This window comes from Adiantum capillus-veneris, chromosome 28, assembly GCF_014529385.1.
Source record: "Adiantum capillus-veneris isolate H3 chromosome 28, ASM1452938v2, whole genome shotgun sequence".
Lineage (NCBI taxonomy): Eukaryota > Viridiplantae > Streptophyta > Polypodiopsida > Polypodiales > Pteridaceae > Adiantum > Adiantum capillus-veneris.
The window spans coordinates 107004616-107032218 of record NC_140958.1 but is presented as its reverse complement, the minus strand read 5'-3'; the positions used below and the strand labels follow the sequence as shown (position 1 = coordinate 107032218).

At 43.2% G+C, this 27603-nt stretch overlaps 2 protein-coding genes across 3 annotated transcripts; one reads left to right on the top strand and one right to left on the bottom strand.

The window, feature by feature from the left end:
- Positions 1 to 1924: 1924 nt before the first annotated feature.
- LOC147421046 (uncharacterized) lies at positions 1925 to 3670 on the top strand. The gene has a single exon (XM_086504789.1). The coding sequence runs from the start codon at positions 2025 to 2027 to the stop codon at positions 3225 to 3227; it is 1203 nt and encodes a 400-aa protein (XP_086360915.1). The 5' UTR covers positions 1925 to 2024; the 3' UTR covers positions 3228 to 3670.
- A 4096-nt stretch (positions 3671 to 7766) lies between these two features.
- LOC147421045 (zinc finger matrin-type protein) lies at positions 7767 to 26412 on the bottom strand. 2 transcript variants are annotated; one of them, XM_086504937.1, is made up of 7 exons: positions 26263 to 26412; positions 26048 to 26170; positions 16186 to 16395; positions 9986 to 10065; positions 9828 to 9903; positions 8679 to 8821; positions 7767 to 7987 (listed from the first exon to the last, which is right to left on the bottom strand). In XM_086504937.1, the coding sequence occupies exons 1-7, from the start codon at positions 26269 to 26271 to the stop codon at positions 7984 to 7986; spliced, it is 645 nt and encodes a 214-aa protein (XP_086361063.1). In that variant the 5' UTR covers positions 26272 to 26412; the 3' UTR covers positions 7767 to 7983. The 2 variants fall into 2 exon arrangements, with proteins under 2 accessions (XP_086361063.1, XP_086361062.1); XM_086504936.1 differs by lacking the exon at positions 7767 to 7987 and adding an exon at positions 8102 to 8622 and having other exon boundaries at positions 8696 to 8821; positions 26263 to 26411.
- Positions 26413 to 27603: the final 1191 nt, after the last annotated feature.

Sequence of the window (27603 nt, the reverse complement as noted above, 5' to 3'; positions counted from 1 at the left end):
TATTATGTATGCTAGCAAGAAGAGTGATGATAAGTGAGGAACTATTTCTTTCTCCTATGAATGTTTCTTGTTCCTCTGCCCTACCCTCATTCCCCGCTAGCTCTCTCCACCTTCGAAGGTATTTGAAGCCTTGGGATTGAGGCTTGGGATAGTTAATGCTTTTTACAAAGTTCATGTTATGCTCGTGATGCATGAAGCTTTTCATCTTCATAGCATCACTTAGGTCAAAAGGAACACAAAGATTATATTGTACCAAGTCTCTCTCGATAGGAGAAACTATAACACAAATGCCTATTGAAGGGGGTACCGGTTCCACATAAATCCGGTCCTCAACTGTTGTCATGTTCTCTAAACTCTCTCTCTTGCAAAAGTTGGCAAGTTAACTAAGTACTGTGTTTATGTTGCTACCATCAATTAAGTTCACGCTCTATGCTCACAAAGTAATCTTACAAAAATGCTTTCTTTAATTTTCTTAATTCCACTACTCTCAAGTTCATAAGCCATTTCCATTACAATATATTCTCTTTAACTTTTGAAGAATATCAAGAATAATATAAAATATATTTTTTCTACCCATAATTGGTTAATCGTGATCTCATTTTGAAGCTTGTAGTAAAGCCAATAAATTTTCTTTTAGGAAGTCATAATAATAATACAAGCGACTTATACTTCTCTAAGGATGGGATTGTTTGGTCTCAAAGCAAAGGTCGATGACTTTCAATTGCTAATAGAATGCAAAGAACAGAGATTGACATGAAAGGTATGGACGAGTAAGGTAAAATTCTCACATGCATGCAAAGATTAAGGATAAGGATAAAGATTATGGATAAGGTAAAATTCTCACATGCATGCATGAAAGATAAGCATGAGTAAAGTAAAATTCTCACACGCATGTAAAGATTAAGGAGGTTCTAGGTTTTCATATCCATGATTGAATTTATTGCTTGGAAAAGCTAAGATAAAGTCTGAGAACCCGTGGGAATATCAAGTGCACATTTTAATTTGAGACACGTTGTCCCAAGTATGATTCTCCATAAAAACTTATGTGTATACTTAACTTAGCATTGATAGTGTTCGGGAAAAGTGGGTCTCAGCTTAGCTTTGAGCCAGTTAGAAACTCAAGACAATTGGTTGAGAGGAGAGTGATAAGGGAAAAATTTGCTTAGATTATGCATGAAAATAATGTAAATGGCTTAAGGGATTTATGTATGTTTTGAATAAAGGATTTTTCCGGACACTGTTTAGCTACATGTGCTTGCATTGTCTTTATGGACTAAGGGTTGAATGATGCTAATGGGCTAGAAGTGTTTTTCTAGAAGACGTAGTTAAGGTCATGAAAGTAACATTTGGATGAGACTTGACTATGTAGGCTCTCTCTCATGTTTGTGACTAGTATTACTCGCTACCTAAAAGTGACTCTTGCTTAATCAGGGATACAATAGCATTTTAATTGAGAGGGATTTTTTTTCCTCCATTTCACCGATACAAAGCTCATTTGGCCAATTTAATGAGTTTAAAAATCATAAAGCAACAATTTTTCTTGCAAATGATCTCTAAAATAGAACGAACAATTGCATAATACCTCATTAAAAACCGAGGCAATTTATGCAAATTACAAAAAACAAATAACTTTCAGCTTGCCCAAAGATCTAAGGGCTTAGAGGCGACCCTCCTTTTCGCTAATGAAAAATTAGCACTTTTAGTTTTGTATTTTTAATCTACCATGCTCTTTTTTTTTGTGTTTTTGTTTATTATGAAAGTCTTGAAAGAGTTCCAGAAGATAGATTGTGATTCTTCATACCTAAGAAAAAGAAAGAGAAAAGTGAAAGTGATGTACCAAAGGTTTTCAACATTGTCATGTGAAGGAAAAGTGTGCCTATTCAAGAGAACTTTAAAGGCGTTATACAATTGAATAGAAATTCAAATTCACGTTATAACTGGGCAGCACTAAGGTATTAAATTAAGGTGGGGTATAGTGTGCTTAGTGGATTAATTATAGGCACCTCCATCAACAGACTTTGGCTATGGCTAATAGTACTGGTTATATGAATTTGCAGACTCCATGTAATTTATCAAGCTCCCATATTACATTTAGCACTAACAATACAGAGAATGATGTTGATTTTGCATTCTTTGACGATGGTGATGAAGAGATCAGAAGCATTCCTCCTTCTCCCACGCTTAGCTCAACATGGTGGGCGGCACCTAGCTTGAATAGCAGCAAATCCAAGACAATCTCTGAGCTTGTCAGAGCAGTCGACCACCATTTTCCACGGCCCATCATCTCTGCAGCGAGGCCTGAGGATGCCATTAATACTGCTATTCTAGCTTCTGTCATCAATGCAGTACCGAAAAAGAAGGTGCCCGCAAAACCCAACAGATTTTTAAGAAGAATTCATAGAAGACGAAGATGCCTCCCTGCAGGGCAAATAATCCACGCATTCTTCACGAAATCGCGCTCTGTAAACACTTCAAAGTTAGCTTCCTCGCAGGCAATTGAATGCGGGGATGCACAAAGTATTGGGCACCCACCTGCTAATTGCGCAATTCCTCGCATTAAGCAATGCTTCAAATCGAGCTCTATGAGCGCTTCAAGATCCGGCAGAATCGCGGATGAAACAAATTCAGCAGCAACTACTCGCAATCCAGTTCCAGCTGAGTTCAAATCGCCTTTTTCAAACGCTACAAAATCGCGCAATTCTTGCGCAATTCCTCGCCTTCAGCAAGGCTTCAAATGGCGATCTCTGAGCGCATCAAGCTCGGGTGGAACAGCGGAAGAACCAAGTTCAGCTATTGCGCAATGTTTTATTGACAGCCCACAACATTTAGGCGCAGCGCCTCGCTATCCAATGCCACCTGAACTCAAATCGCTTTCTCTAATTAGCGATGCAAAATCGGGCAGAATTGCTGCTCCTTCGCAGGAATTAGCTAAATCGCGATCGGTGCATGCGCAATGCATTCATGATAAGCACCCAACTCCAAAAGCTCACGCAAGTAGCAGTACCTCCAATTGCAGGCGGCGGCCCCAGGTCCAAGCGCCCATATCCCCTAAATGGGGATCGCCCACAAATTCCTGCAATCGCTCACCATTGCATTCTGGTAGCAAGAGATCTCCCAACGGCAGCGTCCTCACCCACCACATGAACTACCTGCAGCAAAGAGTTGATTCGCACGAGCTCGCAAGGAAGACCTTCCTGCCTTACCGCATTACCGTCCTCGGTTGCTAAAAAAGGCCTCCCTCTTGACGAGCAAGTCCTGAGTGAGTTCCAGACTGATCTATGACGTCTGCTCCCATGTTGCCCATTTCTTGTGCATACAACAGCCCACAGTCTTTGTAAAAAAAAATCATCTTGTACACTGCTGCATAAGCTCTTAGACTATATGAATGTAAATGGGCCTTTTAAAATACTTTTTCCTGTGATACAGTAACCATTGCTTTGCTTTCATGTCAATGTAAGGCCAGATGAAGAGCAAAAAGTAAACTACCAACGATACATAGTCATCCTCTATTTTGTAAACATAGGCACTTGTAAGACCCTTTGTTAATTCCTGCAGTTACAGCCTTTTTCATAATGTCTATGAGTTGTATGAGCCATGGGCGCTCATTCTTCACATCGATCTTCAAATGTCTTACAATTGAAGCGGGTCTTGCCCACTTCATATAAAACTCATTTCCATGTGTGCACCACCTATGTTTGCTATCAGATATATCCATCTGCAAGAACCGCTCAATATATACATGTTCAATGTCCCATTCCACCACAAATGCATGACCTCTTGATTTCGAGTAAATGCTTAACAAATTGTGCAACTTGCACATTGCTTCTTGTTCAGCTCTATACTAGACATGAGTCATACTTCACTTCTTAGATGTGGTCTCTAAAACCAAATCCAACCATAAGGATTTGTGGGTTGTAATCGTAGATTACCTTACTTTACGATTACCCACAAGGTATCTCGACAATGGAGAGTGCTTGTCCAAAGATATCCTTCACAAAAGTTGAGTTGCTTATGTCCTCCAAAAGAAGGTCAATGCAATGTGACACACATGGAGTCCATACGGGTAAAAACTCATCCTCCAACTTATTGCCCATAGAAACACAATTTGAGACATTGTCGGTGACTACTTAAACAACATTGGCCGGACCAGCATACGATGGAGAAAAGGAGATGAGCATACACTTTAACCGTTTATGTAAAAGAGGCAATGAGAAACCTCATATAAAAAGGTTGTTTGTGGCTTACCCCAAGTCTAGCTCGACAAATGTAGCAATGGATTGATAAAAATGTGACCTTTCCTTTTACTCACATATCCAACACTCGCAAGAAACACGTGCCAAGAGGACATGGTGATGCCCCTCTTCTTGCAATCACTCTATCCAACGAAAAGAATGGAGCATCCATACTTTGCCTATCTGGCACGCACCAGCTCAAAAGATTTGTCAATCCACGCTCTCTCATTAAGCAAGCTTCGTGGTACACATGTCGTGGTATAACTTTCCGTTCTATCCATCGCATGGTCTCCACCACAACAATGGCTTCTACCATATGCTTCCATCCATCGATCCGGAAACTATTGAAAGAGAAGTTGCACTCAAAGATGGTGCATGCGAGGTTTATCTCCATTAACATGTCTCTCTTTGAAGAAAAAGGTTATATTGGAGCAACCACCGACCGCTTGTGCAAGAGTGGCTTGCTTGAGAGGACGGCCACCTTGATTTGTCAATGCATTTGCCATTGTGCTTTGAGAAGGAAGTAATTGCAGTGGGCATTGGGCATTACGTACATTCACATTGCATCAATGCGTTGGATGCCTTGGAAGAGAGAGAGAGAGAGAGAGAGAGAGAGAGAGATCATGCATAATGCCATTACATGTGCTTTTGCCATTGTCAAAGAGAGAGAGAGAGAGAGAGAGAGAGAGAGAGAGAGAGAGAGAGAGAGATCATGCATAATGCCATTACATGTGCTTTTGCCATTGTCAAAGAGAGAGAGAGAGAGAGAGAGAGAGAGAGAGAAGAAGAAGAAGAAGAAGAGAGTTTCAACGTCGTAGGAAACTATCCCAAGAGACCTTAAAGATCTAGCCGACGAGGAGTTGAACTCAAGACCTGTTATTCAAGAGGGAAATGGCATAACCAATCTACCACACTTGGGTGATAGAAAGGTTATACCATTTTTCTCTTTTTATTAGCGCGCGCACACACACACACACCCACACACCCAAGACGAAGAGTCTTAACGTCGTAGGACAAAGATGGTGCATGCGAGGTTTATCTCCATTAACATGTCTCTCTTTGAAGAAAAAGGTTATATTGGAGCAACCACCGACCGCTTGTGCAAGAGTGGCTTGCTTGAGAGGACGGCCACCTTGATTTGTCAAGCATTTGCCATTGTGCTTTGAGAAGGAAGTAATTGCAGTGGGCATTGGGCATTACGTACATTCACATTGCATCAATGTGTTGGATGCCTTGGAAGTGAGAGAGAGAGAGAGAGAGAGAGAGAGAGAGATACATCATGCATAATGCCATGACATGTGCTTTTGCCATTGTCAAAGAGAGAAAGAGAGAGGGAGAGAGAGAGAAGAAGAAGAAGAGAGTTTCAACGTCGTAGGAAACTATCCCAAGAGACCTTAAAGATCTAGCCGACGAGGAGTTGAACTCAAGACCTGTTATTCAAGAGGGAAATGGCATAACCAATCTACCACACTTGGGTGATAGAAAGGTTATACCACTTTGCTCTCTTTATTAGCCCGCGCGCACACACACACACACACACACACACACACACACACCCGAGAAAAAGAGTTTTAACGTCGTAGGAAACTATCCCAAGAGACCTTAAAGACCTAGCCGACGAGGAGTTGAACTCAAGACCTGTTATTTAAGAGAGAAATGGCATAACCAATCTACCACACTTGGGTGATAGAAGGTTATACCATTTTCATATTTTTATTATCACACACACACACACACCACCCACAAACCCGAGAAGAAGAGAGTTTTAACGTCATAAGAAACTATCCCAAGAGACCTTACAGATCTAGCGGACGAGGAGTTGAACTCAAGACCTGATATTCAAGAGGAAAATGGCATAACCAATCTACCACACTTGGGTGATAGCACACACACAACACATCAACCGACACACCCGAGAAGAACCGACACACCCGAGAAGAAGAGAGTTTTAACGTCGTAGGAAACTATCCCAAGAGACCTTAAAGATCTAGTCGACGAGGAGTTGAACTCAAGACCAGTTATTCAAGAGGGAAATGGCATAACCAATCTACCACACTTGGGTGGTAGAAAGGTTTTACCATTTTGAGAGAGAGAGAGAGATAGAGGAAAAAAATGAAATGAACTACTATATTAGTGTCTTCTAAAGGCCAGAATGACTCATGAGATGAAAGAGTTACATCATGGTGAATGTGATACAAGGTCTGAATAAAAAGACAGAAACTAACTAAAGAAAAACACTACTAGAATTGTAAAAGGTGGGTATCAAGAGCCTCAGAGGTACATATAAAAAAAGTGGGGGTGTCTCAGAGAACAGATACAAAATGGGTGGATGTGTATCAAAATCTGGATGTTGATGTCCTCCATGGTGAGAGTCTACACAAGGGTCTCCTATGTCTCGCCGAGAGAGAGAGAGAGAGAGAGAGAGAGAGAGAGAGAGAACACATTGGATGCACTTGCAAGTGCCTCTCACAAACCTCAAAGGAGATAAGCCTCATGCCTCACCCATGGAGCCGTAGAGGGCTTGGCAGTTGTGCAAACGCATCCTATGAGAATATCCTATGCTCTCAAGGACCCAAAAGCCAATGCAAAGCTGCAAAACTGCCCCCAAAAAGCTGCTGAGCAGTCAACGGTCAAACAGACCATGCAGAACAGGTAAAACCGACCAAACAGGCACTGACAAAACAGTCGGACAGGGCAGAACCATACGGACGTATGGATTGATCTGAACGACAGACAAGAACCACCTTGCAAGACACAAAGTGCCAGAGTTACCTTCTCATAAACATTGGCCCCCAAGTTGGGCACCCCTTCCGCAGTATTTCCTTGTTATTATTCACCAATTGTAAGTATAATCGTCAAGTGAGATTACTAACATAATCTGGGATACAACTTGCACCCTGGCCACAACCATATAGCTCTTTAGGGCCCAAAAGAAACTCTAAAAGCAGTGCTATTTACATACGGTGTAACAAAAGCAGCTTGGCTCAGAAGACAAACATGTTGGGGGGGCGTCCAATCAAAAGCCAGTGCAACAGCACCACATTAGCATGCCACATCATTACCCGTACAATGCAGACTCTGGAAAGAGCTAGAAGGCCCAATTTGTATGTGAGTGCTTCTGATAGCAGCAATTGTTTCCCTACAGACAGTTATGATGACTCTTACTGGAGACGTTTGGGCCCATTTCTGCCGGAGATGTACCAGCACCAAGAGCGCACATTCTAGAAATGAAGCAGGAGTTTCAAGCATACAACCAAACGCGGTCCCCAAACATCCCAATGCGTCATTCGGAGGTTTTTCAGCATACAACAAAGCGCTCCCCAAACATCCCGTCTATGTCGTTCCGAGGTTTTCAAGCATACAACGGAACGCTCCTCAAACATCCCGTCTGCGTCGTCCCGAGGTTCAGACAATACCAAAACAGCATTTCTCACTACTCCTCCCGGGAGTAGATCACCAATCAATGAAACCAGTATTAAAACCAGAGTCAAACGGTTCAAATATCCCGTTAAGACCAAAGCAACGCTCATTCCCATAATGCCAGTGTATTTTGAGTCGCAATTCTGATTACAGAGCTTTGGCAAAGATGCTGTTAACTGCATCCAAAGTAGATCACCAATCAATGAAACCAGTATTAAAACCAGAGTCAAACGGTTCAAATTTCCCGTTGAGACCAAAGCAACGCTCATTCCCATAATGCCAGTGTATTTTGAGTCGCAATTCTGATTACAGAGCTTTGGCAAAGATGCTGTTAACTGCATCCAAAATTAATACTTGTTTCACAAATTGCAAATCTGCAACCCTGTCTAAAAAAGAACTTTCCTCCATTACATAAACCCTAACGTCAAAAAACTAGAGCTACAATCATATTAGCCACACTACAACTCATCTTATTTAAGATTATGCCTCATAACAATCGGTTAATCACCACACCTGTCTTCCTCAGATACCTCCTTTGCAATTATACAGGAATATGAGGCAAACAAGGGGGAATCTTCTGACGCACACAGATGCAGGAACAAATATGAATTGACCAAACAAGCTATATACATTTTAAGGTCTCTGATGATCCAAACTACTTCAAGAACAATATTTTCTTTTTACACAGACAACTTACGCTTTGCTACTCCTTGTAACATAGACAGCTTATGCTTTGCTTCTCCTTGTAACTTGAAGCAATCCTGCTGGAGGACTCGAAATTAGTGGGAACGCATCATTCATCAGAGATCTCAGCATTTTGACTGTTTTTCTCTGATTTTTCAGAGCTCTCAACAGCCTCCCCACCTTTTCTCATGCTAGACAGCTTCTTATCGAACTCTGACAGCTCAATTTGGGAGAAATCTTCCTCCACAGGTGGACTTGCGTCCTCATGATCAGACAAAAGCGACTCCTAGAGATCAAGATTGTTTAGTGAAAAGAAAGCCCTTAGGTTAATGAAACGCATACCTTGGTAGTCCTCTTACATGAAAATTCCTGGCCTGCTTCTTCCCAGGGAGTTCTAGCTTCACTTTTTGTCTTAAATTCCGCAATCCATCTTGAAGAAAAGTTTTCCCAGACTCTATACCGACACTCTGTGAGTTGACTTCCAACTGCAATAGCAGTTCAACCATACCAATATGAGCTAATCAAAGAAATGACTCCACTTGATGTTTGGCACAGAAGCAAGACTTTGACGAAAATGCTTTTGAACTTCGAATCTTGCTTTGAAGAAAACATCAACATCGCACCAAATGACAGGTAGAGACTGTCCCACATTTAAATATTTAAATGTGGCCTCTACATTTATGACTAACAATAGGCCATGTAAACTGAATGTCCTCTAACAGCCAATATAAACATTTTCAGGGAAAATTACCAAAACACCCTTAAAATTTGTGGAAATTTTCAAAATGCCCCTCAAATTTCAAAAATTCCCAAAAGACCCCTCATGCTATGCCAAAATTTCCCAAAATGCCCAAATTTTTCCAATATTCCCAAAATACCCTTCGTTAGTCTCGCAAACATCTCCAAAGACTTCTTTTTTTGCAATCCTCCACATGAAGATTGCTTCTCCATCAGTAGAAGATGATAGAACTATAATTTTAGGTGATATCATAGGCTCTCGAGATGAAATGGCTCATTAAGTGTAGACAAAAAATTCTCTATTTGTGAGCTCATTCATGAAAAATTTTGTCTAAGACACTTAAAAGATAGATCTCAATGGTGAAAAAGAATAAACTATGCAAAATTTGGGGCAATCAATCCAAAATTGGTACAAAAGTATCTTGGAAATTTTTGAAATTTGAGGGAATTTCCATAAATTTTAGGGGTAATCCAGTAATTTTCCAAAATTTAAAGTAATACAATAGAAATCACACAAGACAAGCAAACCAGGCATTCAATTTTATAAACATGAGCCTGGATGCAAACAAACTGATCAATAATATTAACCACAGAAACCAGCTTTGCCATTCATCAAGCAACCATTAATAAACAGTTTCAGCATGCATCAATAATGAAGAATCACAATTCCAACTGTTCACATCACTATTTAGTATTGCAAAAGTGCTCAAATCTTTCAGCAATCACAAGAAAGGGTGTAAACACAAACTATACCTGGACATGCGCTATGCAAGCAAAATAGCTTAGAATCAGCAGCCAGTTTTCATCCGTGGAGAAGGAGAAACCAGTCCTAGAGAAAATTATATCATACTTAAAAGTCTGCGAAACAATGGAAGACAACCATCGGATGCAAGTTGCAGATGACATTTTACCTGACATATGGAGCAAGATAAACGGAGGCATAGAAGAGGTAACGCTGATCATTTGTGTCTAGCCACGCAAACACCCAGCCCTGCAAACACAAATAGACGCAACGTGTGCCTTACAACAATGAATAAATTGATCCAACCACTAAACAACCTACTGCATTATCCAGATCATGGCAGGTAAAAATATAAGGCCTTCTCAGTTTCTAATGCGCCATAAAGACTTCAAGAAATCTTCCTTAATAATAGATGTTTACACCATAGATTTTAGACTGAAACTGAAACAACCAGCACGATTCCTTATCCACAGCTGTGCTGAGTGAAGGATTTTGCACCTCCTACATACCTATATTTTTAATCATCTACTTTAATGAAGGAAGTGTTGAGGCCCCTAAGTCATCGACAATATACACGAACAAATATCTTTGAGAGAATGAGTTGGACTGGGTATGCTGGAATGGATGGTACACTACTAGGGCATTAGGCCACCGATGGCCTTGCTACCACTCGCCATCTCTGGTCTAGTGGTCATCCACTGGTGTTGTGGCCAATGAATCGGCTCATTGGGTTGGCTGTTTTCAGCTTATGTGATGTTGAGGAACCTCTGTCTTTTGATGAAGCAAAGAATTCAGGAAATTGGATGCCTGCCATGCAATTAGAATATGATGAACTTATAGAAAATGACACATGGACTTTATGTGATTTGCCTCCTGGCAAAAAGGCCATTGGTACGAAGTGGGTTTACAAGTTGAAACGTAAGCCGGATGGTGAGATTGATCGCTATAAGGCTCGACTTGTTGCAAAAGGCTATGCACAGCAAAAAGGCGTAATTTATGAAGAGACTTTTGCTCCCACTTGTCGTACGACTGGCAGCTCATTTTGGATGGGATGTACATCAATCAAATAATGTTATTGCTTTCTTGAATGGTAACATATTTGAGGAAGTTTATGTAACACAGCCTTATGGTTTTGTCATTAAAGGGCAGGAAGATGAAGTGTACAAATGTAAGAAAGCTTTGTATGGGTTAAAGCAATCTCCTCATGCTTGGTATGAGAAAACTAACACTCATTTGGTTAAACAAGGCTTTCGTGACAATCCAACAGAAAGCACATTGTATGCAAAGCGTGAGGGCGATGTACTTCTCATCAATGTCCTATATGTGGATGATTTGTTGATCACTGGTCCGAATGAGGCACATATTGCTGAATTCAAGGCTGATTTGAATGCTACTTCAAGATAAAAGATTTGAGACTGTTGCATCATTACTTGGGCATACAGTTCAAGCAGTGTGATGGTGGTATTGCCTTGTGTTAGACAAGTTACATAGAGACATTGCTATGTAAATTTGGACTTGAAGATTGCAAACCTATTGCCACTCCCACGGAAACAGGTTTGAAATTGAGTCTTCATGATGTTGGTGATCCTGCCGATGTCACTCTTTACCAAACTGTTGTTGGATGCCTTATATGATATGCAACACAAGGCCAGATATTCAGTTTGCAGTCTCACAAGTCAGCAGATTTATGCATAGCCCAGGGTCTAAGCATTGGCAGGTTGTCAATCGGATCTTTTGCTACTTGAGTGGCACTTTACATCTTGGGTTGTTTTATCGCAAGGGGGGATCATTGCCGCCAGATTTACATGCTTTTTTGGACTCACAGTGGGCTGGTTATTTTGACAAGCGAGTGTCCACAAGTGGTTTCTGTTTCATGCTCGACATTTCATGCATATCATGGTTGAGAAAGAAGCAACCTACTGTGGCCACTTCCAATTGTGAGGCTGAGTACAGGGCAGTCTTCACAGCTACGGTTGAGTGTGTATGGCTCAGACGCCTTATGGCTGATTTGGGTGTTAGACAGGACACTACCAACATCATCTACTCTGACAGTCAAAGCGCATTGGCAATTGCGAGGAACCCAGTTTTTCATGCTCACACAAAGCACATTGAGGTGCATTACCACTATGTCAGGGAGAGACTCTCAGCAGGAGAGATAAGCTTCGCTTATGTGCCAACACGCGACAACTTCGCAGATCTTTTCACAAAGGCATTGTTTCGTGAGAAGTTCTTCCGCAAAGCTTTGGAATTGGATTGATCATGTCCTCAGGGCATGGCAATTGGCACTTCCCTATACTCTATGTGCCAGTTCTCGTTCACTGCATCACTCCCAGGGGGATTTGTGTAACAAACTTGGACACCCCAAGTTGGAAATCTAGCACCACACACGAGAGAATTGAAGGAGGCGAAGTTCCTTCTTGGTGTAGGTGATGCAGTTCAAAGATCTCGAGCGTGAGAGAGAGAGAGAGAGAGAGAGAGAGAGGTCGACGCAGAGTTTTTTGGGTCGTGTGTTAATGTTCACACGCTTTTCCCTGGTCTTACTCTTGTTCTTGCCTCTATTGTTTGCAATATTCTTCTGTTCAGACCTACCTCTAACATATATGTTGACCTACTGCTTTCACCACTGTTCTTTCTTCTAATCTCTTCATTGAGAATAGAACCACGTACACTATCAAATGTCAAAGCAGCATTGTTGCTCAAAGAAACTATTAAAGCTTCCCAATTGTCAGGCAAAGTCATCAATAAGAAAATAGCCTTTAGCTTGTCATCAAACGGCTGCAAACCAAAGTCTTGCAGCTGACTCAAGATACCTGTAAAAGCGCTCAAGTGTTCAGATGCAGGCTTAGACTCATCCAACTCCATGTTCACAAGCTTACGCATGAGATTTGGGAATCAAGCTTGAAGACATGGGGCCACAGATGGATGCAACGTTAGCGACATGCATAACATCGCCATAACGCCTATCATTTGCAAGTTGAGGCTACATTGTCAAGGTTACATAGCGCATGAGGACTTAAAAGTTTCAACATCATGCCTCTAGAAGGGTGTGATATTCTATTAGGTATGCCTTGGCACGCCCAAAACAATGTCATAGTGGACTATCGGGCTAAGAGTTGAAAAATAGGAAGGGCCAAGAATTCGTGATAGATGTAAAATTGAAAGGATGTCACGTGCACATGGCTCTGCGTGCCACATGGACATGCTTCATCGACTTCCAGAGCCAATTATGTACATATCTCTAGATAGGGGTGTTTAAAATCCTAGCAGGATTAGTACCGGGAATTTTATGAGCCTGCTTGTAGGACTTGCATGTCCGGACGAATCCATTAGATTAGGTTTTCCAATTTTGAAACCCTCTTGCATAAATGGTTTGTACACGTGTTTTGATAGATTTTATTACACTTTGGTGGGCATCTGACATGACGTGCACGTAGGTCTAGGCTAGAGGAACATGTCGGTCTAGTTCCTTCATGAAATGGTTCACAAATCAATGAGTTATCGCTTAAACTCACATGTGCACACATTTGCACATTTTTCCGACTTGGCACCTAAAAAGTTGATATAAAAGAAGCCCTCAGCATAGCATTTTTTCATCGATTGGGAACGCGAGAACTGATATGCCCAGCGTTTTTGCAACTTGAAGCCTTGGCATTTTTGCTTCCCAATCGCACCCACATCTAGCTTTAGGAGTTTTGGCTTGTTTCCTCGCCGGAAAAGCCTCTCGAAGCTAACGCAAACTCCGTGCTGGAGCCCACACCTTTCGGTAACCCATCGAGCCTCTTCTCAGCCATTCCCTCACCACATCAAGTACTCCCATCGCTGTTCATCATCTACTCCATCATCACCTGCGTTTTCAGCCCTGCTTAGCGCATCAAAACTGTTGTGTTTTTGCAGCCAATCTTTAGCCCTTCATTCCTATCACTCGGGAGCGCAAATCAGCCCCAGATCTACCCCTTGGTGGCCATCAGCAAACCCTCATCGTGACCGATCTAAAGGTGCATCAAATCAGCCCCAGAAGTGCTTCATTTTGTGTAAGGTGCAGCGGAATAAATGTTTGCGCTTTGCTCAAGATGAGTGCTCCGAACTGTGCTCAAGGTTTCTTTTGTTCTTATGGAAGGGAGAGCCTTCTGTTCTTAATGAGAGAATGCTATGATCACAAACAAAGTGAATGGACACTGCGTGCAAGTGTATGAGACTGAGAGAGAGAGAGAAGAGAGATACGACAGAGACGTTGTAAAACCCTCCTCCGAAGGCCCCACTCTCGTCGGCGAGAGTGGTCTACTATTGATTGCACAATCTAGTACAAATGGTATGCATGAGACTGATGCAAGTCTAGGCTATGTCGACGATGACGAGGGTGATGACGAAGTCGACCTAAGGGCTCAAATCTGCAATCTTTCTACTGCTGTCCAAAAACGCTATGGGCTGAAATCTGCTAATCTTCTATCTGCTGAATTCTGACTCTATGTCGGTTCTCTGATGCTGGAACCCTAAACGCTGCTGAATTTGCTGTCGTTTAGGGCCGAAAAACGCTGGTAGTTGCAACCCAAAACGCTAGATATGTTGGTCCTTCCAAAACGCTAGGGAATGGAATGCTAGCGATGATGCTTGGGAGTAGAAACGCTAGATGCAAGGGGAGCTTCTGCGATCTAGAATTGCTGAAAACGCCAGGGCAGGATGGGGGCTGATGATGAGCAAAACGCTAGGGCTGATGGGGTCTTGAGGGTTCTTGCTGAGAAGGTGCCTGTTGAGCGGTGGAGCTCCTGCTACCTCTTCTGCCATTTAGTTGCTAACTTTGGTTTGCTTATATACAAACTTAGCAAAATTGCCCTACCTACTTTTGTTGGAAAGTCACTTAAATTAATAAGTGAAAAATACCAAAAATAGGTAAAATAGGCTAAATGCACTAGAAAATTCCCCCGATGGAATCTGATGGGAATGCTTATGATCATGCTGTGTGCAACCAGAGGATATGCATCTACACTAAGTGACTGAGCATGCAGGGTCTACGAATAGACTCACAAAAAGTGCCAGATCACTTCTAAATCTGGACTGACTGGATTGACTGAACCCTGATCATGTTGTAGCTTGTCCACGGACACACAGGGTTGGATGTGTCACGTGACATTTTGAAGAATTAGCACGGCAACATTCCCCAATCGAGTCAATAGAGTCTACATTAAGGAATTGCATGTGTGTACATTCCATTTACGCAATCAAAAGCAAATACCACATCGGCAACGGTGTGGGGGGGCCTTGAGAGGGTATATTACATTTCATTTCATCTCATCTCATCTCTCTCTCTCTCTCTCTCTCTCTCTCTCTCTCTCTCTCTCTCTCTCTCTCTCTCTAAAAGGAACCATCATTCGTGCTAAGTAGCACACATTCAAGGAAGGAAAGAAGTAAAGATTCGTGGAAGGGTAAAGTCTAGATCTTGTCACCATTCCAATTCCATTGCACATGACAAGGACGAATCAATACCCCTTGTATCAGCTTCAGCCATTTCTAAATTAATAAAATCGAGTCTTTTTGTTTACTCGATCTTTCTCATGCCACAAGCATGCATTACCACAAAGGTTTAGGGCCAAAGTTGTTCGGGCTCTAGACATGCACGGCATGCTCAGCCATAATGAAGCCTAACGTTATCTAGAGCAGTAGACAAAAATGAAAAGATAAGTAGGTGAAAGGCCATACAGGCTACTAAATGAGAAATATTTAACACAATATCAAATTGGTCCCAACTCCGACACAATATCAACTGGTCCCCTCTAGGATAAAAGACTTTTTTTGCATTTCCCCAAAGATGAGTAAAAGTTCAAGGTTGTCATCATTCGCTCGTACAGGAAAGTATGGTACAGTTTAAAATATAGTGTTATACACTTCATATTCTACGGTTTAGATTCGTACTTTGTATTTTTTTCCATAACTCTCAAGAACCATTTGATATCAAACAATATGTTGTATCATAAGGTCATATAGTATGGAGATAGCGTATGCCGTATTTGTACGATTTGGGCATTCGTGCATCTGAGATGCAGGAAACCCCTCCCGAATTTGGGGAAACGCGTTTCTATGTTTCCTACAAGGGATGGCGTTCCCTCCTACCACAACGCGTTGAAACATGATCCTAAAAGGTCAAAGATTAAATTAGCCTCTCTCATAGGGAAATTTCCATGACTAAAACATATGTCTATTTGAATTCGGGAAGAAGCCACCATCACCTTTGAAAGGTGAAAACATGGTCAAGTTCTTTTTTTTAATCAGCTAGTTTTTTTAAAAATCCTTCTCATATTTCTTGTACATAACAAGCAAACAACTTAGAGAGCGTGTTTTTCTCTAACATAAAGGCATGAATAGGCTAAGGCATACCAGCCAATTAAAGAGAGGAATGAAACTGATTATTGTTATGGCACCATTGCGGACATCATCCTCCCCAAAAGAAGCACTTAATGACTGGTCCTCTTCTTTCTTTTGTAGCACCAAGGAACTGAGTACGCAAGCACCAATTGCAATGACAAAAGGGGCATCTTGAAGAAGCTCGGACCTGCAAATCCCTTTTTTTGTACTTCTTGTCAATATCTGGAACATAAAATCTGATTATCATACTCAAAAAGATTACATCTCACATTTGCAAAAATTTTGACACATGAAAACAAAATCGTGTGTCCATGTGGGCCGTGGCATTCAAATCTATTCAAAATCTCAAATAATATACACATCCATAAAGTCCTTTACACGGATACTATCATCATAGATCTCTAAAACATTAGCTTACTTAAGGTTTTTGTGATAAATTAATAGCCCAAATAAAAGGGTCCAGGTCAAAGGACAGATATTCTCATCATAGATCTCTAAAACATTGGCTTACTTAAGGTTTTTGTGATAGCTTGATAGCCCAAATAAAAGGGTCCAGGTTAAAGTCCAAAGGTGAAGGTAAAAAAGAAACACACTTTTCTTGCATTGCTTAAAATGTGATCACTCATTGTACTTCAAATTCTATAAGTGGCACACGTGTGATAAATGAAATTGCTCTCGATCTATCATACACACTCTATTGCCCACTATTGCACATTCATACTAACTTAACTCGAGCACCATGATTACTGACCTATATGATGCACCTTTAAAAATGAACGTCAAGTATTCTTTCCCACAAAAAGTTGGTACTAGGATTAGCATAACCTTAATCACTTTACTTCCCACCTAATCATACATGCAAGGGGGAGAGAGAGAGAGAGAGATGAAATGAAATGAAATGTTATATTAACGTCTTCAAAAGGCCAAAATGACCTATGAGACCAAAAAGTTACAATTGGTGAATCTGATATCATGTCTAAGTACGGACATTACAAAGAACCAACACTAAAACTAAAACTAAAAACACTAAGGCACTAAGGAGAAAGGAAATAAATCTGAAGTTGATTCGGGATTGAGACGAGATATAGGAGGGGGAAGGGGGGGGAAGGGGGGGGGTGTTCAAGGTTGGGGTTGGTGGGTTCAGATGAAATCTCTCATCGGTCACTGTCGAATCTCATCAACCTCATCCATGGTCACTACTCTGGTTGGGCGTCTTGCATGTCGAGCTAGAGTGATCTGTATCTTCTGTTGCAGCTTTTGTCGGTGGTGGGAGACCCCCCAAGGTCATGGGCGTCAGGATCTGCCTAGCTCAGTGGCTCGGTCGAGCAACGTACCTCTAGTATGGGTGGGCTCAGAGAGAGAGAGAGAGAGAGAGAGAGAGAGAGAGAGAGAGAGGTTGACACCACTGCCTTCCACCTACGATCGCCCAAGGATGCTCCCACTGCCATCTGCCATGGGAGAGCTCCTGCCCACTGCCCCTCTGTTGCAGCCCATGGAGCTAGTCGCCAACCAAGCTGTAGTGCACCCACCTGGCCTCGAGAGTTAGATATGTGTGCACACTGGTGTGAGTATGCGGGGGTGTGTGTGTGCGCGCGCGCGCTTGTAACAGACTTGGGACACTCCAAGTCAAGAATCTACCACAACAGCACCAAATAACCACTTCAAAACAGTTCACAGTTCATAGTTCACAGTTCACAGTTTGCTATTTTTCGACACTGGCCCGGCGGAGTTCTGTGCCTAGAGATATTGGCCCCAAAGACTGGCGCCCCTTTCGGTATTTCTTTTTGTATTAATCTGAGTTCAAAGTACAAGAGTGCAGGCAGGCGCTCACACTCAGACTCTGCGTCCAGATGCTCTGAGTTGTGAGAGGCCTGCTCACATATTTAAAGTTACAAGGGATGCCAAAAGCAGAGCCCCAAAAGCTGAAAATCAAAAGCCCATAAATAAAGCAAAGGCTCTTTCTCTCTCTTGCTTATAAAATAAAGCAAGTTCCAAAAAGTTGTCCAATCAAAAGCTTTTAAAATAAAGCAGAAGCTTTTTCTCTCTCATTCTTCTATGCTTTTATAAAATAAAAGCAAAAGCTTCTCTCTCTCTCATCTCTTGCGTTGAGTAAAAGCAAAAGCCAAAATCTGCCCAGCTTTCCGTAAATCACGCTAGTGTCCGTAAGCAAGCCACGTGTCAGCTTGCCACATCAACAAATCAGGGTTAGGGCTAGGATTAGGGTTAGGGTTTCAACAAAATTAGGGTTTTTGATTTTAGGGTTAGGGTTTCAACAGAATTAGGGTTTCGAGCAGCCACGTCACCACTTTGAGACAGCGCTTGTGGGTTACACTCCCTTTTTGCAATACGTGCCACTTTGTGTTTGCAAGCAACCTCGGGCCTCTAAGTGCACGCGTGGGTGGTGCGTGGTACCTCAATTTCTGATTTTTTCTGTTCTAGTTTGTGTTTTTGTTTCTTTTTGGTGGTCACTGGACCTACCATCACACACTTCAGCTGTCACAATCCTTAATCAGTATAAAATAACAATTCAGGCTCGGTAGTCTGATATGCTTGTTCATTCTTTAGCGCCTCTTTGGGTCTTCCTTGTTTATTGGTACCAACGAGCCTCCCATCATGCATGCTTCCATAGTTGAAATGTCCTTTGTCAGTGGCAGCGCTTGCTTCATGGGCTTCTCTAATTCGTTGGTCTTTCAGTGCCTTTTTTATTTGTTTTGGCTCTCCCTACCTCCCTCCCATTTTGCATCTTAGCTTTGTTCACGTTGGTTTTGATGTTCCAAGAATTATATATATATATATATATGAGCAAGGAGGCCTTGGCCTACATCAAGGATTCAGAAGACGGATTCAGGAACAATCTGTGGAGCTTCACGCTCCAAGTACAAAAGAAAACGGAATTGAGAGCTCATCTCTCGGAATTTCCCGCACGGGAAGGAATTGACCATCGAATCTGAGACTTAGAACAGGGGGGTTACTCTAGTTCTTGTCGTCGGAAGACATGTCAAAGTCGATGATGCGGAAGCGTAGATACCAAGGGGAGAAAGCGCGAGATCGGTAGATAGATAGATAGATGAATTGTATTATCGTCCACAGAGATCAGATATGACCCATGGACCAAAAACAAACATTACAATGGTTCCGACTAAGCAGAAGATGACGATGAAGATACATATCAATAAAGGATTGAGGGTCCATTGGGAGGTTAAAAAGAAAGGGAAATGGGGAAAACAAAAAACCTAGGGAGGGTCAACTGTGGAGAGAGCTAATTTAGGGTTTCGAAAATCTTGGATGATGGCTTTACCACCTCGGTAAACTGCCCATTTACCTTGTTTGCGGGCTTCATGTACCTTCTTGAGCTCACTTGCTTTGGCTTTGAGTTGGTTTGTGGTTAATTCTTCGGTGATCCGAAACATTGTTCCCTTGAGGAGACAAGATTGGCGTAGTAGCTTTTTCCGTTCTTCTTTGTCCTTGAAGGTGAGAATACAATGCTCGGGTGGCACATGCTTGTGTGTGTCATTGATCCAAGAAATGGTTTCAGGCTCAATGTTGACAGGTTGAAGAATGTCATTGAGTTTGGCGATTGCCTCTTCGAGAGTGTCCTCGCTTGTGCACCAAGGTGCGTGAAGTCCTCTCATCCTGACCTTAAGGCCAAGGGATTCTTGTAGTTTGCATTCTTGTAAACCTACTTGTATCTTGGTGTTGATCTTCTCGTGTGTCGCTTCATGGGTTTCCTTCACTGCTTTGGCAGTTTCAGTAAGAGACGCTTCAACACCTTGGGCTTTTGCGAGTAGGGCTTGGCTCTCTATCTTCGTCTCCTCTAACTTAAGCAAGCGTTCTTTGAGTATCTCATTCTCTCCAATAAGTTCCTGAATCTGAGCTTCAAGAGCAGTAATCGTTGCTTCTTGACGAGTGGTGGGATCCTTCTTAGGAGCAGTTGCAACTTGCCACCGCAAGGAAACTCTTGTGTGTGCTGGCCATTGGTGTATTGAAGGAGGCCATTGGATCTTCGGAGCTTCTCGACTCTGTTGTGTGAGAAGGCCCGACTATGGGAACCAAGCTCAAACTTGGTTGATGGTGTTTTTCTCGACTCTATTGTGTGAGCAGGCCCGACTATGGGAACCAAGCTCAAGCTTAAAGGAGATGAGCAGAGAATGATGAAAACGGTAGCTTAAAGGAAATGAGCAGAGAACGAGGAAAATAGTATGAATCTTGAAGGCTCTGCCACTCGCCGAAATGAGGGCTCTGCAGCTCGCTGAAACATTGAAAACGAGTGTAGCTCGCAGAAACAAAAAAACGGGGGCTCTACAGCTCGTGTTCTGCTGGGCTGTGGCGGTGGTGACGGGACAGTTCTCAGTTTTGCTGGCGGTGGTGGGACAGGGCTGAGGGATACAGACGCCCCCCCCCATAGGGCTGCCCCTCGCCCCAGGGGAAGGCTTGCAGGCTAGGCTAGGGTTTCAGTTACGAGAGAGAGAGAGAGAGAGAGAGAGAGAGAGAGAGAGAGAGAGAGAGAGAGAGAGAGAGAGAGAGAGAGAGAGAGAGTCTCCTGAACCAACCAACCTTGGCAATAAATAATTGATGTGAATACAATGGGGGTTGAGGGGTTGCTTATATAGCAACCCCAGTAAATTGCCCTAACCAGACTTTGACAAATAAGTAAAATAAATACCTAAAGCCAAACTAAATAATGGGATCACATTGGGCAGTTCGCTTGAGATGCCAAAACTCTTAAACACCCTCTCTGCAGCTCCTAGTGGACATCAATAGTGAGACCAAGTCGATGAAGAAGCTACCATGGACACCCGAGCAACAGCTCCTTGTTGGATATACCTCAGATTTGCTACGCTCAACTTTGTACCTTAGAAGAAAGCCACCTTGAGCATCAGTTGCCTTTTAGAAAATTGAATTGTAGACCACACAGTACACTATGTCCAAGAATCCCCATTCGTGAATTGTGAACACATCACGTCCAAAATACTTTCCAAACAATGAACTTTGGAACACATCCTGTTTATAATCTGACCAAAAACAATGGATTGGTACACTCATCCATAGTGTTTTAGATACGTCTGATTGGTTCCCTGCCAGATGCATGCGCCTTGAACTCCGACCTACGGGTTCAAACACCAATAACTTGAACGCCAACACAAGGGTTGAAATTAATTATATGGAGCACTATTTGCCCATCTGCCACTCACAAGCCTCTCTCTGGCTGAAGCTAGTGGCGGCAACTACCCTCTGACTAGAAATCTCGTGTCGTGGCCACTATGGTCGCCACCACGTGTGCCATGCCGATCTCCTCTGTCAAATATTTATTACCATAATCTCTGTCCAGCTTACCTTTGGCTTTGTCTATCTGTGAGTTCTTGCTTTTGCCTTTGGCTTCAAACTCTCGAGCCAAACAAAGCATCATGTCACACTTAAAACAATTGTTGTTGGACCTCGTGGGTACCGTCATGCCACATTTAAAACAATTGTTGTTAGACCTCTTGGGTACCGAGTGTAATGTGCAGCGGAAGTGAACGATGGTGAATGGCTCAGGATGAGTTATTAGTGGGTGCTCAAGGTTCCTTTTACTGACGGAAGGGAGAGCCTTCCTTGACTTAATGAGAGAATGTGCAATGACCAAAACACGAGAGTGGAATGCAAACTGTGAGTGAGTGTGCAAAGAGTGCGAGAGAGAGAGAGAGAGAGAGAGAGAGAGAGAGAGAAGAGACGACACTAGATGGGGTCCCAAACCCCCCTCCAAGGACCCCCCTCTGTATTGCTAGAGAGGTATTTGCTTTAGATTGCACAAAGTCTAGTACAATGCTTCTAGATGTTGTGGTACTAATGACGACTATGTCGACGACGACGATGGAAACTGCGACGATGACGACGAAGGTGTCATCGTCAAGTCCGGGATTTGCGATGACGATGTCGACGACGACGATGGTGTCGATGACGACGGCGTCAAGGCTGAAAGCTGAAAACGCTAGGTAGTCTGCTGGGGATCTACTACTATGGCGGCACTGGGGGCTGATCTACAACCGCCGAGTCGTGCTAGGGCTGAAATGCAAAAACGCTGGCTTATTTGGCTGAAATTGCAAAACGCTGGCTGGTCAGTGCTGAATTTGAAAAACGCCAGGCTGCTCTGCTGAAATCTGGAAACGCTAGGCTCATCTCGATGTAGATGGGAACACGGCGAGGATCTGCAACCCGGTGGGAGCGGGTTCTCGCCAGGCTAAGGGCTGCAAACTGAAACGCTGGTGCTTGTGGCTGAAAACGCTGTAGGTTGTCTTGAGAAAACATTGGGGAGCCTGAGGGTGCTTGCCTGTCTGATACGGGTGCATGCCCTTTCTATGTCCCTGCTTCTTCTGCCTTCTTCTGCTAGTGCTAGGTCTTCATTTATAGGAAATAGATGTTGGGTAGGGCAAACTTCCCAACAAACTTACAAACAAGAATTCCAAAAGTCACTTTTAATTAAATGACTTATAAGAGGTGTTTCACAAGCAAGGTCGAAGTTGGAACCATGCGGTGGAAAATGCTCATGCTAGGTACTATATCATAATGCTAATGATCCTGGGTTGTGCAATCAAAGGGCATGCAGCTACTCTAAGTGCCTCGACATGCACAGCCTGTGCACAGGCTTACAAAGGTGCCAGAACACTTCCTAGGCTTCCTAAACCCTAGAAGCAAGAACAGCTTGTACACATGCACATACGGTTAGATGTGCACGTGACACCGAGGCAGCTAACTGAGTACTCATACTGTCACCCTTGCCAAGCTTGTCTTTGCCTCTGTCCTCTGACGAACTCATCGATTTGCTTTTGGCTTCACATTGCACAATCTCGAGCCAAACAATTTGCCGGTTTCCTTGAGAACTCTGTCAATGCATAGGCCGCTAACTGGATGGCGGTTGATCTGCTACCCATAGCCATTTGTTGGTTTTGGTCGATGTTGCGGGCACTCGAGCAAGGGGGGGCCATATTGAAGATGCAAGATCTGGAATTTGCTAGTCCTTCTCGCACTCCATAGGGCGGCCGCACAATCTCCAAGCTATTCCACACACTCTCGGAGAGAGCTCCACATGAAATGGGCTCCAAGCTGTACTTCTCCCAAATTGCTCCTCAAAGAGTACTTTGACGCTCCTCTCTTGAGATCCAATCTCCTCGTCTCCAAGTTGCTCCGCACGGCTCGGCACGGCCTCTTTGAAGTCCATGCCTTTAATGGCTAACCACTGGCAGCGTTTTAAAACGCTGTCGGTAGGCACCTTTAGCACAAATAAAGCAAAAGCCTAGTGGGGGGATTGGTTGCCGGCGAACCGTGTTTTGAAATGTTGTCGAAGAGGCCAACAGAGATGAGCCTGCTAGGCGTTTTAAACCGCTCGCAACAGAGGGGTTGTCGATGCCGTCGTGGGCGTTAGCGCAGAGGCTAGCGTTTTAAAATGCCAGCAAATCACTGGCATGCACTGGGGGGCACCGCTTTCCACAAGCAACAAGGGGGCAACATTTTAAAACGCTGTCGCAGGAGAAGATGCTCGCCTAGGAGGGTGTAACACGGAAGAAGGAAGCGTCCACAGGGGCCTGCATTTCAAAACGCAAGCGGTAGAGGGGAAGTTGATGGCGCCGCCGGACTATCTTCATGGTTCTTCTCTGGATACTACGCCTTGCTCCACCAAGGCTCTGATACCATGTCAAAGTCGACGATGCGGAAGCGTGGAGAGTCGAGACCAAGGGGAGAAAGCACGAGAGAGAGAGAGAGAGAGAGAGAGAGAGTCTCCTGAACCAACCAACCTTGGCAATGAATAACTGATGTGAATACAATGGGGGCTGAGGGTTGCTTATATAGCAACCCTAGTAAATTGCCCTACCCAAACTTTGACAAATGAGTAAAATAAATACCTAAAAGCCAAACTAAATAATGGGATCACATTGAACATTTCACTTGAGATGCCAAAACTCTAACAGACAGAGCATGGAGTTCGTTTTTCCTCACTTGGAGTGACCTAAAGGAACAAGGAGGCCTCGGCCTCCGCTCAAGGATTCCAAAAACGGAATCAAGACCGATCTGTGGCGCTTTACACTCCTAGTACAGACGAAAACGGAATTGAGAGCTCGTCTCTCGAAAGTTCTCGCACAGGAAGGAAATGACCATCGAGTCTAAGATTTAGAGCGGAGGGGTTACTCCGGTTCTTGTGCTTGTAAAAGATTCTCCCTATTAAAAAATCTCTTTAAGGGGGGGAGACCAGCCCATCTTCTGGTATCCAAATATTGTGTCAATCTTCTCCCTCGTCTCTTTTGGTTGAAAGTCTATTTATTTTCAGCTTGTTGATTATTCGTGTGCGCTCCCGTTTGACAGATCTTCTGGTCCCCCCCTTAAAAGAGAATCTTTATTAGGGAGAATCTTTTTACAAGCACAAGACCAAACTAACCGCTCCATTCTAAGTCTCAGACTTGATGGTCAATTCCTTCACGTGCGAAAAATTATGATAGACGAGCTCTCAATTCCGTTTCCGTCTGTACTTGGAGCGTGAAGCTCCACAAACCGAACCTGATTCCGTTTTCAGAATCCCTGAGCGTAGGCCGAGGCCTCCTTGCTTCTATATATATGTGTGTGTGCACTCGCCCCTAACGTAGGCATTGTCACAAATTGCTGACGTGTCAAGCCACTAAAGACCCAACGGGTTAGGGCTCCCTAAGCCTAGCCCCAACCAACCTGTAGATTTTGGCCGAGGGGCCTAGCGGAAGCACGAAGATGAAGTTCTTACCAACTTACGGATCCTTGCCGAGTGGCCTAAGTATTGAAGAAGGGCTAGAATTAAAATCCTAACCCCCAACAACTTATGGTGACCCCAACTAATGGGGCTTAAGAAAAAAACACACACATGTCACACACACATGTCACACACACACACACACACAAAAAGTGACTTAAATAGAAAATTTGATGATGTGGCAAATGTATGGACGCCCCCTTTTTGCGTTGGCTGATGACATGGCAGGCTGTACGGACTTCTGTCAATTGTGCTGGCAACTTTGGGCGGTAGCTTTTGGGAATAGATACTTTTGGGCTTGATGCTTTTCATGTACGGGACGATCTTTGAAAACAAGAGAGATTCATGGGACGACCCCCATCCCCTATATAGAGATCCTCACAAGCTGCCCGACCCAAATATATACCCCACGACCCATTAAAAAGGGAATATCAAGGGTCAAGTGCTCATAAAAGAGGCGCCCTCTGAAAAGGCCAAGTAGTGGGCACACTTGACAAAAGCTAGTAAATCCCCCACGATGCCTAGACTCTAGAAAAGCCTCACAAGGCTGGGCACAACCACAAAGAAGCCCTCACTTACTAGATGTAGACGGGAAACCCAGGAGATGACCCTTCTGTAGGAGTATTGTAGCTTCTCTTGTCAAAATGTATCTTTTCTCTATACAATTGTTTTGCTAATCAACTTTAGTTGTAATGGTTGTAATAGTCTAAGCAATACCTTCACCTCCTCCATTTGTAGAAAATGAAGCATAGTTTCCAACCAAAACTCACTTAATCCAAACAATTGCAAATTTGCAAAGACATTTTCTAAAAAGAGCCCTTCAATTTACAATGCTCATTCCATCCACCCAATGCACTACAAAGGCAAAAATGCTCCTGTCTAAATCGAATATTGAACTCAACTCATTTCCACTTATTCATAATTATATAATACAATGTAGCTAGGCAGATTGAAAGTTTTCAACTGGAGTAAAAGGATCCAAATGCACCCATACCCCATTCTTCAGCTTTGCAGATGTGACGACTAAGCCAAATGCCCAAGTAACAGATTGGTAAAGGGTACTTTGCATTTCATTTTCGATCAGGTAGAAGACTTCCCAAAGCAGAAAAAGATCGGAATACTGACCTTCAACGCCTTACTTGACCTTGAAGGAGATCTGAAACCGTTGAAACGAGCAAATCTCAGTTGCCTCAGCCAACCTCTGGTTTCCACAGCACCCCGCGTATACACAGTGGTGTAACCACGCAGCTGTAAACAGACAACATTCCGCTTTAGGTCGTTGGGCGTGCGTGCGTGCGTGTGTGTGTGTGTGTGAGAGAGAGAGAGAGAGAGAGACGAACGCTCGCCATCGTTGTTCTCGTGTGAAGGGAGCTGTCAGCGAATGACACGCCTCATATTACAATTTGAAATGTTGAACGTGGCAGACGTCTTGTATAACATTGAAAAAACCAAAAACAGACAAGCAGGTGTGAGTGGAAGAGTAGTTTGGGTAAAACTCCCAATAGAAAACCGGTCCTGTGCTGGGACTCGTCTGACCTCTTTAATAAAGTGGTTTTATTCCAATAATGGGACACATCAACCCCGGTGGTGGATTGGTTACAGCAAGTTGAGATGGGATTCTTGCCATTGAATCTTGGGTTCAAGGCGTGTTGGCACAGTGGCTTGAATTAGGTCCCATGTTGTCTTCTTGTTGGTGGCCAAAATTTTTATACGCAAAATTTTGTTTCACGGTCCGCTACTCTGCGTTTCTGTCGCACGTGTCAATGCAAAGAACTTGCCGATACACTGTGTGCGAGCCACAAATGGTTCCAAGCACGCAATTAGCTTAAACTAGTAAGCTCAAAGATGGTGATGGTGCGTCACTCACCGCTCTACGCTTGTTGTCGTGGAGGATTCCTCATCGCGAAGAAGAAGGAGTCGTCGCTTCGCTGCGCTGCGATCAACCGCTTCGTCGTCGCCGTGCCGTCGTCGCAATGCTTGATCTCTCTCTCTCTCTCTCTCTCTCTCTCTCTCTCTCTCATACACACACACACAAGGAGATGAAGAAGAAGAAGATGGAGATGGAGCAAGAGCACTCTTCAATTGCACAAATGAGAGAATGAGTGAATTTTAGGTTTAGTTGACTTTTATATGAGCTCGCCTCATTCACACTTGAGCGCCCATGCTTAACCAACTAATCCCTTGAATGTTCCAATTAGAGTGCGTCTCTCATCGGCGATCACTCTTACCCTTTTCTTATTGGACCGACAAACCCGGTACCTGACTCTACCAAATAAATAATACGACGTCCGTCTTAGGTGATAGGATTGTGCGTGAGGGTTAACATGCCATCCCTCCTGATGTAGATTCCGTCCTCGGAAGCTATTGAGTTGAAGCTCGTTCGTCGAGGTGGAAGAGCATTTGCGATGAATGTCCATAGCCTTCTTCAGTCACTACAAAATCAAACAACATTGGCACAGTAATTGCATTTTCATATACAATTAAAAAACATATGCAGCTGTAAGCAGACAATTTGATTGGTAACAGAATTTTAAACCATTTGTCAGCAATAAACATTAAATTGCAATATAATCAAACATATAAACAGTTGTAAAGATAAAAAATTAAACAAGTTTGGGGTGTTAATTTAACGATCGAAAGGCACTAAAGATCGACTGTTAATACCATGGGCAAGCTTCTCA